At 34.5% G+C, this 15,755-nt stretch overlaps 2 protein-coding genes across 5 annotated transcripts; both read left to right on the forward strand.

Moving 5' to 3' along the window:
• Positions 1-4,898, forward strand: LOC133870069 (GPN-loop GTPase QQT1). 4 transcript variants are annotated; one of them, XR_009900633.1, is made up of 11 exons: positions 1-315; positions 436-480; positions 575-654; positions 862-936; positions 1,221-1,324; positions 1,459-1,615; positions 1,721-1,808; positions 3,379-3,451; positions 3,539-3,640; positions 4,512-4,589; positions 4,673-4,898. XR_009900633.1 is itself a non-coding variant. In XM_062307111.1 (11 exons), the coding sequence occupies exons 1-10, from the start codon at positions 224-226 to the stop codon at positions 4,565-4,567; spliced, it is 903 nt and encodes a 300-aa protein (XP_062163095.1). In that variant the 5' UTR covers positions 3-223; the 3' UTR covers positions 4,568-4,589; positions 4,701-4,898. The 4 variants fall into 4 exon arrangements, 2 of the variants coding, with proteins under 2 accessions (XP_062163095.1, XP_062163094.1); XR_009900634.1 differs by having other exon boundaries at positions 4,701-4,898; XM_062307111.1 differs by having other exon boundaries at positions 3-315; positions 3,539-3,669; positions 4,510-4,589; positions 4,701-4,898.
• A 4,432-nt stretch (positions 4,899-9,330) lies between these two features.
• LOC133870955 (uncharacterized) lies at positions 9,331-10,583 on the forward strand. The gene has a single exon (XM_062308254.1). It carries the CDS (start codon positions 9,552-9,554, stop codon positions 10,287-10,289), a length of 738 nt encoding a protein of 245 aa, XP_062164238.1. The 5' UTR covers positions 9,331-9,551; the 3' UTR covers positions 10,290-10,583.
• The last annotated feature ends 5,172 nt before the right edge of the window (positions 10,584-15,755 follow it).

The following is a 15,755-nucleotide window of genomic DNA, read 5'->3' on the forward strand; positions in this document are numbered from 1 at the left end:
GGTTCGGGGTTGGACGGTTGAACCCTTGGAGTGCCCCCTCAGCAATTTTTTTTAACCAAACGACATCGTTACTGCTACTTGTTCTTTCTTGCCCTTTCGTTTATCAGGTTGCTCGCACGAACCCTTAAAATCTAAACGAAGCTATTTCTGATCACTTCAATTTCAATTACCTCGTCTCGTATCTCTTAACATTCTCACTGAATCGATTTTGAAAGAAGAAAAGATGGTGTACGGGCAGGTGGTGATTGGTCCGCCGGGTTCCGGCAAGACCACTTACTGCAACGGCATGTCTCAGTTCCTCAGACTCATTGGAAGGTCACACCCTAGGACTTGTACCATCTTTATGTGGTTCTACGATGGAAATAATGGTAATCTTCTGTCAAATTTGTGTATATTATTCAAGTGTTTGTTTGTTTGTTTGTTATTGGTGTACAGGAAGGTTGCGGTTATCAATTTGGATCCTGCTAATGACGCATTGCCGTATCCTTTTTCGCTGTATTTTCTTTGGTTTAAGGCGTCTCTTTTTCTTGCATTACGTTGATTTAAAGTTTCCTTCCTTTGACTCAAAGTATAGCTACGAATGCGCTGTGAACATTGAGGATCTTATAAAACTAAGTGATGTAATGGCGGAGCATTCTCTGGGTCCAAATGGAGGTTGTTAATTTTACTTCAATCTAATAATATGTAATCCTCATTGATTGGGCGGAGAGTTGTATGAAGTTTCCTTTGACGCAAATATAGCTACGAATGCGCTGTAATCCTCAGAATCTGTTGCAATGGACTTTGAGCTCAGCATGCTTGTAAATTATGTCTTACTATTTATGCAGTTTCTGAATTTTTTATTTTGTTATGTTCAACCAGGCCTTGTGTATTGTATGGATTATCTGGAGAAAAATATTGATTGGTTGCAATCAAAATTGGAACCTCTTGTGAAAGGTTGGTATATTATTTCTAACTTATTCAGTAGGCTCTGTAAATGACCATTTTGTTCTTCTTTCCTTTTTTTTTTTCTTTTTTTTTTTTTTTTTTTTTTTTTTTTTTGGGTATGGGTTCAATATCTGTAGGATCTAGAAATTGGGTTCTCTCTCTCTCTCTCTCTCTCTCTCTCTCCCCCCTTTTATTTTTTAGTGTCGGCTAGATTTTTTCATTCTTTTAGTTGGTCCACTGAACAATAGTAAAATGTAATGCAATATTGCCTAACAGTGGTAATAGCTTTGCAGATCACTATCTTCTCTTTGATTTTCCCGGCCAGGTGGAACTATTTTTCCTTCACGCCAATGCCAAGACAGTTATCATGACACTCATAAAGAATTTGAACCTGAGGGTATGATTATGCCTTCTACTTTGATATGGTATTTTTGTATCTTCCACAGGACCTTGAACAGCTGAATTGACTTCAGCTTGTTATGTTAATGTTTTAATTGTAAAAATCTCATTTGGGTTCTTAATTCTATGCAGTTGACTGCAATGCATTTAGTTGATGCCCATCTTTGCAGTGACCCTGGGAAGTATGTTAGTGCATTGCTTCTCTCTTTGTCAACCATGCTACATCTAGAGCTCCCACACATTAATGTCTTATCCAAGATTGATTTAATTGAGAGCTACGGAAAACTAGGTGGGGTTATAGCTTTTCCTCCTTTGACATGAAGTGTGAAATATAATGTAGTATCACAGCAATGTTAGTTATCTTTTCTAATCATTACTTTTTGGTGTATTGCAGATTTCAATCTCGACTTTTATACCGATGTGCAAGATTTATCTTATTTACAGTACCATATTGGTCAGGATCCTCGCTCTGCCAAGTACAGGTGCGATTTATGGTAAAATTCATTATGCAAATTTGTATACATCTGTCTTTGCTCTTAAAACTGTGCATAAGATGTTATATTACCTGGGTGTTATGTTAAAAAATTTCCAACTTGTTTTTTCCATCAGAATGTTGCAATTCTGTCCATTGTTTATTGCTTGGATCTCCCTTGCCATCCAGTGCCATATGGTGGTGAATATAGCAGTCATTCTTGCTTTTATATCTTCAGTATTAATAGAATTATGACAGCGGCACAAACGCTAACATTTGGGTCTTATAATGCAGCCTTTAAAGCTCTACGATTTAAGGTTCCTCTAATACTTAATGATATAAAGCTACTTAGAATTCTGCATGAATATTCTATGTGGTGACACCTAATATTCATGGTAAGTGCTGCCTGCCTGTGGCACTTTTTGTTGTCACCTACCGTTATTGCACTTCCTGACTTTATGGATTTAGATGGGAGTTCTTCAACTTTAATATTAGAGCTAGTCAATTTTCTTGTAAAATTGGAGCTCAGATATTTGCACATCCACGGAGGGTTGTGTTGCTTTGATTGGCAATTCAACCCTGTTTACAAGTGGCATATGATAATGTGAAAACTTATAACAAATAGAAAATGAAAACCATGATGTTGGGCCAGCCTATGGCAATTGCTATGGTTTAATGACTGGCATGTGCTAGGGTCAAGCTGACTGGTGACCAGTGCTTCTATAGTTCTATTTGTGACTGCCAAGGTCCAGCTCTAGTTTGAAAATTGCAATCATAGATCTCTTTTGATAGTTTGAGTGGAAATTTTTTGTGGATAATTACGGAAGGATTCTGTGAAAATTAGGCAAATGTTGGTAATACTAGAAAATTCACTGAAATGGTGTGTTGTGTTGCTTTTGAAGAAAGCCATTGCGTAATTGTGGATTCTCTTCTGACAATTTTGGCACCAAAAGACCTCTATCAATAAGTAATTTATTTATTTTTTTAAAAAAAGGTAACAAGAGATGGTCAATTGTGACGCCAATTCCAGGTATGACAACGGCTCTAGATTTTCAGTTTATTGTAATAGATAGCCTTATCGATGGACACAAGATACTGCTTCCTGAAGAAACTAGATATTGATGGATGTGATGAATGATATGCATTTCCACATTATTTTAATGAAATAAAAATTTAAAATATGCTATTTTTTGGACTGAATGCTGTGCATCCTAAAGAAAACATAATGAAGGCTTTCATAATACCTACTTAGTTAAAATTCAATCATAATACATTATTTTAATGAAATAGGAATTGAAAATATGCGCTTTTTTGGACTGAATGCTGTGCATCCTAAAGAAAACATAATGAAGGCTTTCATAATTTAAAATAACTATTGTTTGGAAGAACAAGGCATTTAAGACATGATATAAATTTATGATTTCTGACCTTTCTGGTGTTGCCATTGAGGAGCAAATGATAATTATGTACGACCAATAGCTTGACTATGCTGTTGGGAAAGTAAGCTGTTTTATTATTTCTAAATTTGTCTTTAGAGGTTAGCATTCATATAAGTAAGCTATTTGTGGTTCGTATTGCAGAAAACTAACTAAGGAGCTATGTGATGTTATAGAGGACTTCAGTCTTGTTAATTTTACAACCTTAGATATTCAGGCATGCCAATCTCTCTCTTCTTCCTTCTCGAGTTTGCATGAATAGTCTATATTATATTTGTGTTCTTAGTTAGATGCTGCTTTTCAGGACAAAGAGAGTGTTGGGAATCTAGTGAAGCTGGTAGACAAGAGCAACGGGTACATTTTTGCTGGCATAGAAGCAAGTGCAGTTGAATTCAGCAAGATTGCAGTTAGTCCTCTTGACTGGGATTATTACAGATATCCTTGTTCTCTTTGGGTTCTTAATATCATATTTGTACTTGCTCATGTATTTGTTCATGTACAAAATGTGGTTGACTAAAATCTCATTGCTTGCATTATGCCATATTTTCAAAATGTCTTTCAGCTGCATTCTTTCAAGCTGTGTTAGTTGATAAGAAAATTATTTTGCTGCTTTGTCGGCTTCATGGTTTAACAGTGAAGTCCATGGATATCTTCTTCAAGCTGTGGCAAAACTGTAGAAACAACTATTGCCTTCCTTGTGAGGAAAATTTTGAACTACATGATTAGAAAAGGAAGATCAATTTCCAAAGGAGTTGGAACTGGCCATCATTTGGATTCATAATCGGCTGGAATGAGTCAGACTATGCATGCAGCTTTTCTTCTAGAAATGACTCGGAAAACATACAGTTGACCCTCTTTCTGGTATTAGGTTTGCTGTATTTGAACTGGAAATGTAGCGTGGGAATGTTACATTTATGCACACACACACACACACGAAGTAATACCCTTGCGTAAACCAAATGCGCAAGACAAGTTAGATGGATTAGTCATCACCTACCTATTATTTTCCAATGTCCAGAATCTGCAGTACATAATAGTGAACTTTGCTGATCTGGTGATTATACTGCTTCGTTATTCTTTTCTTAGCCACTCAAAGAAAAGATCGTCCTCTTGAGTACATGGTGTTTATATGAGATGGTCCCTTGCGCATGTTGATATTTGGTATGTTATACCAAAATTCCTAGGGATTTCTTCAAGTCTAGCTTACCAAATATCTTTGATCTTTAGTTACTTGGAATTGAATTTCATGAGTTTTGCTTTGACAAATAAGTTCACAGTTGCTGCAGTGCAAGAGAAGTACATGAAAGAGGACGAAAATTCTGATTTACAATGATTGATGGAAAAGCTCTGTTTTGGTAAGCTAGCCACTCCCACACGTTTGTGCTTGCCTGGATAGATATTTATGCGCCTGCTAATTTGTCATCGTTCTCTGTTTCAGAAGCTTTCTCGACTGTTTTTCACTGCAGGTGTTACAAAGGGTTCTTAGCGACCGATTTTGTAATGTTGGGCAAGTAACTTATGGGTGGAAGATTCAGAAAAGACAGATCAAATTTGCAGAAACCAGCTTCTTCTTCCTCCCTCATCATGCCCCTTTCTTAAAAGTAGGGGCTAAACCAACTCTTATGTGACTTTATTTTTGTAACATAATTTAAAAGGGTTGTGCATGTGCATAAATTTGGGAAAAAATGTTCGAGGAGATTGAAAACGCTTATGCTTTTGCAGTTTTTAGATTAGTTTATAGGCTCTAACCAAAAATCGCTATATATATAGTCAACACATGGGATTTGGTTACCCTAGGGTATCAGGTTAGCATTGATAGTCGCTTTCTTGGAAAATTGGGTAAAGAAGACGTTAGGATTTTGATTAGATGGGATGTTATGAAACTGATCTTGAGAAAACGATGTGATAGGAAGTAGCGATTTAGGGGTAAGTGTTATTTGTTTCGTTTCTGATTTTTGGAGCTTCAAACTATGGAATAGAGACCCTGTCCGTAGAAGATTACAAGTTGTTATTTGGCTCTCACGTTTATCATATGGAAGTCACGGACGCGGTTGCGTGTGAGATGAAAAGCCGTTAAATTAAATTGAAATGTTCACGTTTTGCGGATGGAAAAGCTTGGAACGTATACATCGACACATGCTTCGCTTCTTCCGTGAGAATAACCGAAAGTCCACATCTTCTCGCCTCTCTTAATTGCTTTTCAATCTTTTAGTAAATGATTGAGGTCCCCTACAATTCCAAGAAATTGTAGGATTTTATAATTCGAGAAATTATATATATATATATATCTCCTATACATAACTAGACAATCAAATTTTAAATTCATCATTGAATTTGTGAAACCCATATATATAATCAAGTTTAAAATTCATTATTGAATTTGTGGGATTCAATGCGAGTAGAGCTGATTAAATACTTGCGGACCCGCCCCAACCCGCATGCGCCGCCCCAAAAATTCCGGGTTTTAGTTGATTTTTTGTGTGTGTGGGTCAAAAATTGGTATACCTGTGCGGGGCGGGTTGCGGGTTGGGGTTTTTAAAAACCCCGGGGACCCGCCCCGCACATTTTAAAAAAATAAAAATACAAAGCCCTAGCACTAGCAGTGCTGCACCCTCCTCCCCCCTTCATGTTTTTTCCTTTCTTCGTAAACCCTAGCGCCGCACACACCCCTTTGCATCTTCTTTTTCCCGATTTCCTACCGAATCATGCGTGCTACGTCTGCTCCAATGGAATTATGGAAGTTGATAGGCTTCGCCGAGTCACCGGGAACGGCGAGAAGATCGTCAACGCTCGCTTCAAGAGGCCTCGCCGAGTCACCGATCCTAAGAACAGTGACCTCTCAACCCGTTTTAGTGATTTGTTTGAATCTGAATTTTGTGATTTGTTTGAGATTTTCTTGTTTGAATCTGGTACCCTGTCCCATGCTCAGCCCTAAATGCGGGTCCCATAAATTTAATGATGAATTTGAAAATGAAATGTGTATGAGATGTATTTAGATTATTTCTCTAATAATTCTCAAGATCCATACCGTTCATTTAAAATGAACAACTTATATTGGACCACATAATGCTTCAAAAAATAAAAAACAAAACAAAACAAAAACAAAAACAAGTAGTGGAGGAGTGGACAATTACTGTTTTACCCCTTTGAAGGGGTGGTTTGGGTTTGGGTTTGGTGTTGGTGATTGGGCAAAAAAAGAAGCAAAAGATCTGTAGGATACATGTCAATTTTATTTTTGAGATTGGGATCTCTAGTAATTTAGACAATACAAAGCGAAAAAGTTCATATAGAACTTATCTGTCCAAATAAATTTTGGACAACCCAATCGCCTAATGGAATAGGTGAGTCTCATCTAAACTCTCTCTTCTAACAATTTAGGTAAGAAGTTGTTGGAAGGCCTTATCCTATTTTTGATGGGTACATACATATTGGCTTATCATTTTCAGTACTCAAAAAGGCTACTCTGTTTTCTAACCCCACATTATTTGTGAGCGAGGTCCTCAAAGTGAGTGGACAGTTATGAGAGTGCGTGGATCTCTTCTTTGTTCTCTTGCAGATTCATTTCACTCAAGTATGTTTGACGAATTGCCTTCTTCTAGAGAGCGAGAAAGACAAAAAGGAAGAAAACCCAGATTAACAAAACAAATATAAAGCGGCAAAAGACATAAAAGACATAAGAGATAAAGAGAAAAAAAGAACTTTCCATTTTGATCGTCATTTGAAGGGATAGGATCATAGGAGTTAGGTTGAAATGAGGGCAGGGGGGTGGACTTGATGGTGGTAAGTCATCGGTGCTTGAGCGGCAAGATTATTATCACTCCAACATCATTGTCATGTGTTTTTTCTCCATCTAGAAATGAAATTTGGCATTCATTTCCGCCACAACAAGGGGGCCTTTACGATCCAGATAAACTTTGACAACGTGGATGGATATTTCCTATTCACAAGTGATATTTGTACATATTTTTTTTTATACATATTATACACACACTCATATTTGGTGTGACATTTATACATATAGGATGAGACTCACATTTGGTGTGGGACCTATGCTTGTAAGACCCATCTCATATGCATAGGTCTCACACAAAATGTGAGTGTGTACAAATAGGAAACGGATCTTCTCTATTTTATTGAAATTGAGAAAACTAACCGTCTCTTTCCTTTTCAAATCTCCATTTTATTTGAAATGGAGAGAATTCTATTCCGTACAAATAACACATCTCTTTCATATTTGTCATTTATCTCTTGCTTTTTTGTTCAACTAACCTACTTCAATGAATCATTGCTAACCCTAATTCCTACGTGAGGCCCACCATCTACAGTGTCTTCCGCCATTAACAACCCCTGTTAATATCTCTGTCCTTTTCATGCTTCTCCTACAAAGTGGTTGGGAACTAACAAATATTAATGCAAAATCTTGTTTAAACCTAACCAAAGATAAACTTGGTGGTATTTCTAATGCATTCAATGTTTATCATTAATTAATTATGCCGTAAACGACCGGAAAAATACTTTCAAAATTCTATTTAAAATGTTTTTTTTTTTTTTTTTATACGTGAGTGTAAAAAATATTAAAATATTAATTAAATAATTAAATTCATTCTTTTTAGTAGCCTAAACTTTTAGAAAATCTCAAATGATATCATTGAAGTCAAGATGAGGTGGATTTTTTTTGCATATTTACAATTTTATATATGAACTCCTTTTATTTTCACCTAGCCAAGTTCCAACTAACCTTTAACCAACAATTGATTGAGTGGGAGGTCCTTCTAGAAGGAAGTTTGGTTTTACGACTTCTATGAGAGGAGCATTATTGCTATGCATTATATTCTTGACGACGGACCATTCAATAACCCTTCTCCAAGTCATCTATTTAATCTTTGATTCATACCCCATATTCTTTATATTTTTTTCTAGATGTAGGGTCCATTTAGGTTTACGATTTCAAAAAGTGCGATTTCAAAATAACGATTTTAAAATGTGCGATTTGAAAAAAGTAATTTTTAAAAAAGCAGTTAAGCGTTTGGCAAAATCGCAGTTTGGCCTTTAAATTCGCAGGTTAGCCTTTTAAAATACTGCGTTTTCAAAAAAACACCACATTGCCTGCGATTTGAATAAGCACTTTTCTGCATTTTCAAATCGCAATTTTTTAAAAACGCAATTTTCAAACGGTTCATTTTCTGCGATTTAGTTTAAAATCACACGTTTTCTCTACGAAATCGCAATCTCAAACGCACCCTAAGAACCATCAATGATTCAATTATTAGAATAATGATTAAATTATTAAATTAATCATTTTCTATCGTTTAAACTTTTAAGATAAATAATAATTTAATATTTTATCAGAACAAAAATCTTTGATTTTGAACTCAATCTTCGTCATTCATTTTTTATTTAGGTAATTTCAATTAAATATTTTACGTGTTAGACCTCACTTATTAAAAAGAAGTTAAAGCCAAATCGTGAGAAATTAAATTTATTCTTTTCTATTACCAAAAAAAAAAAAAAAAAAAAAAAATTATAAATTAAGAAAAGTCTACATACCTCCCTCAAAATACTACCCAATTGATAATGTTCCCCCAAACTTTTAATTGCGACAATGTCCCCTCAAACTTCTAAGAAAATGTCAAAGTCCCCCAAGGCTAATAAAAAGACAAAAATGACCTTACAATTTTTCAATAAAACAAAAATACCATTATAAATTCCAAAAAAGGCAAAAAAATTATTTAAAAAAAAAATATTTTTATTAAAAAAAAGAATTTTTTTTTTTTTAAATGAATTTTTTTTTTTTTTTTAAAAAAAAAGAAAATTTAAATTTTCTTTTAATTTTTAAATTTGGCCACCTTAGTTTTTATGTATTTCTTTTAATTTTTTTTTTTTAGAAAAATATTAGTATTTTATTATTTTATTAAGGATATTTTCTTCACCGGAATAACATCGACAATTTTTAATAATTTGTAAAATATTGTTTAAATTGAAAGTTTGAGAGAAATTAATAAATTATTAATTGGACGTAGTCTGAGGGTATATTGACTTCGCTCTTATAAATTTAATTTTTTTTAATCAATATTTTAACTTCAATGTGGCATTTCTTCCTCCCCAAGAAGTCAAACAATTGATGCCGAGATCCATGTGGGAAGCTTCCATTGGATTTTGTATTTTCAAACCTTTAATTTGACAAAACCTTGATTGGATCTGGTCTTCCAAGCACACCCTTTTGATCAATAAGTACTTGTGGCTCTCTGTTTCCGTCCTCGAATGAATCAAACCAAATATTCCTCAGAACCAGAAAAAAAAAAAAAAACCCTTCTCAGATGCTGAGTACTTTGATCTGCGGCGCAGGCAGTTTCCATAAGGAGGAAGCTGAAGAAGAAGACGAGCTATGGATTAACAGCCCCTATTCGTCACCAAGAAAATCAAGAAAAAGGAGCCATGATAAAAACAGCAAGAACCCGTATTCCACTCGTGGGCTCGACAAGTTTTCTGCTCTTTTAGCTGATCTTGAAGAGAAGAGACAGAAGATTTACTTGCAAGCCGACGCCCAAGAAATCTCTCTCGTCCGATTTGTCCACTCCGACTCAAACGATTGGAAGCCAATTGTGATAAAATCGAAGGACAAAAAAGACGCAAAAACAAAGATCATCGAGGCTGTCAAAGATTTGAAAGAAGGCAAGCAGCAGCAGCCGATACAACTGGAAGAAGTTGAAGCAAATGAAAAGCCTAAGAAGAGCAGCGTGTCATGGAATATGAACCTGGGAAAATGGAGGCGGCCGTCTTACTATCTCCCGGCGACTGTAATCTTCATTTTGTTGCTTTTGCTTCTGTTTGGGCGATCGTTTGCGATAATTTGCACCTCCCTTGGGTGGTACGCAATCCCCACGTTGAAGGACAGCGTGAATACGAAAAGGCCGACAAAGAAGAAAGAATATGTACGAGGATTGAGCGAGAATAAGATGGCGATCAGTGCGAATACGAAGGAATACACGAGGAGCAAGTCCGGGGACGTGGAAGGCAAGTCTCCGCGACAGCGCTGCCATCAGAAAAGCTGGTGAAGAAGATGATCGGTTTTTATTTTTTATTTTTTTTCATTTTTTTATTTTTCCATCTTTTTTAGGCTAATTGACTGTGGTGTGGTGTCGATAGATGTAAATTGTTTTTTTTGTTGGGGTTGGATTGGAAATTCAATCTCTTCTCTTTTTGACACGCTCACAAATGTATATTATTATTATTATTGTTAGTCGTAATTAAGGTTTTGTAATTGGCATAGCGAGTTTGTACGAGTAATTTCGTTGAGAATACAAAACAAAACTCGTGAAAAGAAAATTCAGGGTATGTTTAATAATTTATTTTGAAATTTTTTATTTTTATTCAAAAATTGTTTTGATGTGATATAAAAGTAAAAAATAATTTTTTATTTTTTAATTTATTTTTAGAAATATATTTTCTTTTGTTTTTTTAGTTATTCGTTAATATTTTACACTCCCGTTAATTTGTGGAAATTGGATAACGCGGTGTAATATTCATTTAAAAATGTTAAATGTAGCGTGCATCCCCTGTCCCCGTTGAAAGGAAGACTTCAAAGAATTAATGCGTCTAAAACAAAAAAGGAAGACTTAAAAGAAGTGTAAAAGAGCCAACATTTTCCGCTGCCATTAGCGTCCCAATCAATTCAACATTGGAGGAGCATTCACATTGGCCTATCAAATTTGGGTGAAACCAAGCCAACTTCCTTAAATTTTATTATTTTCCTTTTATATATATATATACTCTTAAAAAATTATTTGAAACAAATTCTCTTAGTGTTTCCTAAACCAGTAGAAGCATATTTTGGCGAATCACGTCCTTGCTCACTACCCGGCCCATCATAACTCTAACTAGATAAAGATTTTCTAGTTTTTTCATCTCCGATTCTCTGCTACAAGCTCATTACCAAACGCAATCTCCTACGCTACCCTTACTATCAGTGACAATTCTTCCACATGTCTAATAATTTCTCTATATTGGTCAATGAATTGCTCCCAAAAGAGAGCCAAAGAGAAAAATAAAAGACTGATCAGAGATCTAAGATCGCTAATATGAGAATATCGTGTAAACAAAATCTTAGAAAACAACTAAAGGGAATCGAAACCTTAAAAAAAGAAAAAAAAGAAAAAAAAAAGAAAAAAAAAGAAGACAAACATTCCCTCCTCCTAGAATGGTTATCCTTATTCTTAAATCCTAGAATAAGTATTACTCTAAAAGATAACATAGGACTGGTTAAAAACAAAAGAAAAAGGGAGTTCAATTGGTTTACTAAAACGTAAGTGCTTTCTGTCCCTCTTCCAAAGGCTGAAAACGTTCTACTTCTAGAAGATGATTTGATTGCTTTTAGGTCAACAAACCAATTCGTTAGATCTTCTCCACTTCCAACCCAATTAACTTCTTTCCACACTGAACCATAAAAGCTAAAAGTTTTAGGAAACCATTGCCGATGTAGCACACCTGTCCTTTATTTTCCTACATTTCTCCCCCAACTACCCATGTTTAACAACATGAAAAAAGTTCACATGCATGGGCAAAAATGGAAATACATGCCAAAATACTTTCTTGTTGGGAAATTTCCAATGTTAAAATAAAATTTCAGTTTTCTACCTTAACAAATTAATTAAAATACTCTTCAAAACCCAACAAAACATGTTTTCATCTTTATATCACAGTAAAACACTTTCTCAAAAAAGAAAACAAATATCTTTAGAAGTACAAAATGGAGGGTTTCAGTGAACAAAATAATGTGACAATTATATATTGCTAAATACAACAATAAAAATAATTATTGACCATAAAATAAAAATAGATAGTCATATTCCAAGTTAATCCGACCAATAAATGTGGGAGATTCTCTATAGAACTCACATACTCAAACAGTCAGGGACGGAATTAGGATTTCTCATTTGGAGAGTGAAAGAAAACATAATCAAATAAAAAAGATAAAAACAAATAGCAGAATAATAAAATAGAGACAAGAGATTTACGTAGTTCGGTCTATGACCTACATTTATAGGACAAAACCCAAAAAGCTACATTATGCTCTTATTTCTCTTGATGAGTTTACAATACAAAAGACTCTATTTTTAGAGCTTACAGATTAAATATAATCCTAATCAAATCCTTTAATTTATGGTGATTCAATATCATCAAATCCATAAATTAAGAGTAATTTAATTTTTATCAAAGGCAATACAATTCTCATTAAATCCTTAACTTCAAGATAATCCAAATATACTCTAACACAAACACTAAAGTATGAATGAGGAGTCAAATTTATATTTGGTAAGGGTCAAGCCTAAATTTTAAGCCTATATATATATATATATATATATATATATATATATATATATATATATATATATCTTAACAAAAAAAGAAGAAGAAAATTTGAAAACTAAGAGGACATGTCTATTGAGGAATGCTAGACATCCAAACACTTTTTTTTCAGAATTTGGTTCCAACCTGAATGTGACACATCATGTTGGAACCAAATTCTAAAAAAAAATATATATATATATATATATATTGAGATGTCTAGCATTTCTTATCCTAAAACCTTGGTCAATACATGAGTCCGTTCATGCAAACAAATGAACGGCCGGCCTGTCCAAATCCTGTTCGGTCAGGTGGGTTATAAAAGGGAGCTATAAAATTATTAAATAAAGGACCAACGTTGGTTTGCGTTTACTAGACTTGAAGGCTAGAGCCCGGCCCAACAACAAAAGCTGCCCTGCCGTGCTGGGAATTCTGAGAAACCAGAATCAGGCGGATAAGCGTATAAAAGAGCAATAATTTTTGAATGCTCTCCTTGGACAACTTTTACCGCACCAATGAAACCCTAAAATCAATTTATGTTCTATTTATTTCGACGTAAAATGATTTCCTTTGTAAAATGGTTTCATGGAAGTCATTTTTTTGAAAAATATTTTTCGTCAGTATTTAGTGCGTACGGAAAATCACAAATATCTTTTATATTTTTATTTAGTCATATTAACCTAGATAAAGGCCGGAATCCGGATAGTCTCGTCAGAATCTGGGTTGGCCGGATTTCGGCCAAAACTGCCGGAATCCGGCCCAGAACGGTCGGACTCCGGCATATTGGCTGGGATTTTATGGCCAGATCCAGCCAGCCGACCGTTCTGGCTGGGATATTATGGCCAGATCCGGGCAACCGGTTGGAATCTGGGCCGACCGGATTCCGACGACATTGACCTGAGGTTGTTAGATTTTGGTACCGGCAATATTTCGATGATGGTCGACTGCTTTAACGTGAATGTCGATTGTGTTGTTTAAAAGGGGTCGAATGCGTATGGCGTCTTTTGGAAAATGATTTTCGCTTTTAAAAAACGTAAATCGTTTTCTGAAATTTACAAAGCATTTTTGGTCAAACAGAAATCATTTTCCGGTTGACTATTATTTTCGCCCCTACCAAACACCGAAAAATACCGAAATCATTTTACGCCAAAATAAATGGAGAATTAATGACGAAGAATAATTAATTAATATTAAACAAACACAACATACAAATAATATATAAAGCAGGCTATACAGCAGTGCAGTTGACTGGTTGCTTTTCATGTTGTGTCACATTCCGATGTAAGTATAATATATAAAATAAAATGCTATAAAATAATAAGCAGCGGAATTATAAATACCTCCAGCCATATTTTGTTCAAGCTTGATGAAGAACGAAGAACGAATAAATTTTCTGCAACACAAAGTATTCTGAAAAAACAAAAATTTAGAGAGTTCTTCTGGCCTGTGCCTATAAGTGTGTCAATAGATGGATACACATGGCTCTTTATATAGGTAGGCTAGGGACCCTCGTTATTAATTAGATGGCTAATTATTCTCCTCCCATCAAGAAGAATAAATCAAAAAATTAATAAAAAACCGTTTTAAACCGTTATGATTTCATATAACTTAATGTGGAATAAATCATATTTAATCTTTATATTAAATAATTACCGTTATGATAATTATTTAAATTCCAAACGTTACAATAAATTAAATAATTATCGTTATGATAATTATATAAATTCCAACCGTTACAACGAATTAAATGCGTCTAAGGGACACATATGTAATTTCTTACATCCGATACCCAAAAAAGCTTATTTTTTGTTATAATATATATTATCTCAATGAATATACATTCTGCAATTTCTTAATAACAAAAACCATAATAGAAAATAAAAATAAAAATAAAAAAATAAAAGAAGAGAAAACTTAACTTATAATCCTTGATTTTTTATCACTCTTTTGCAATCAAATACCCGAACTTTAAAAAGTATCAATTTAGGACTAAGTTCTATCAAAATTTCAACCATTCGTTAAAATGTTCGGTTAAGTCCTATAAAATTTCAAAACAACCGTTTTTATTTTTTATAAAAAAAAATTATAAAATTTTCAAAAATTCTTTTTATGCCTCTTAATCCGAGATTGTTGTAGTTCTAAGATAAATGATGAAGTTCTTTGAAGAAATGAGGTTAATTTGGTGGCAGATGGACTTGGTAGGAAATCCTCTAGATTCTCTGCAATTATGTTGATAACTCAAGGACGCATTATGCTAGATCTAGAAAGATTTAAAGTTGAGGTTATTTTAGATGATTATCATTAATCTTGCGTAGCTCATCTTAGTGTGCAACTATTTTGATTGAAAAAGGTTTAAAACTTCTAAAGCCATTGACTCAGCTGATGAAAATTTTGATGAGGTGCAGAAAGAGATAATATAATGTGTACCGATTAATGATCGATCCAGAGATTAAAAGAATGGTTAATTATAGAAGAAGTTCATCGTCCTCCTCACTCTACACATCTGAGTAGTACCACAAATGTATAATGATATTCGTGCGATCGACTTATTGGTAGAATGGTATGAAAAGAGATCGAGATAACACGCTTTGTAGAACAATGTCCAACTCCTCAACAGGTTGAGGTTGAGCACCAGAGACCTGTCGGGTTGTTATGGCCACTTTCTATAACTAAATAAATGATAATGAGAGCACATTTCTATGGATTTTGTATTAGGCTTGCTAAGAGCGATTAGTGGTTGGGATGCAGTGCGGGTAATTATGGATTTAGATGAATTACTCTCTTGATAAGTAAGCCCAGCGTTATATAAAGGAAATAGTAAGATTATTGTTCATATATATGGTGTGTTAGTACCCGTTGTTGCAGGACCGTGCAACGCACCCCCACTGTACGGATCGGATAAGTTACGGCTTATAGAAACGTAATTTAATAATAAAATGCAGATTATGAAAACGTAATTAGCATTTGATTAAGTTTATTAAAAAGTGTTGTTTATATCAATTGAGTGTTTTGATAGCATTAGTATAAAAGTGCGTTTTCATATTCAAAACATCTTATCATGGCAAGAGCAAAGCAAGACAGGAGCTCCACAGACAAACTGTCCTGTTGTGGTCCTTCAACAACCACCCCATGAAGACGTTGGCGCACGACTTTAGTGTGAACCAAACAACAGGTGT

The sequence above is a fragment of the Alnus glutinosa genome, chromosome 6 (assembly GCF_958979055.1).
Source record: "Alnus glutinosa chromosome 6, dhAlnGlut1.1, whole genome shotgun sequence".
NCBI lineage: Eukaryota > Viridiplantae > Streptophyta > Magnoliopsida > Fagales > Betulaceae > Alnus > Alnus glutinosa.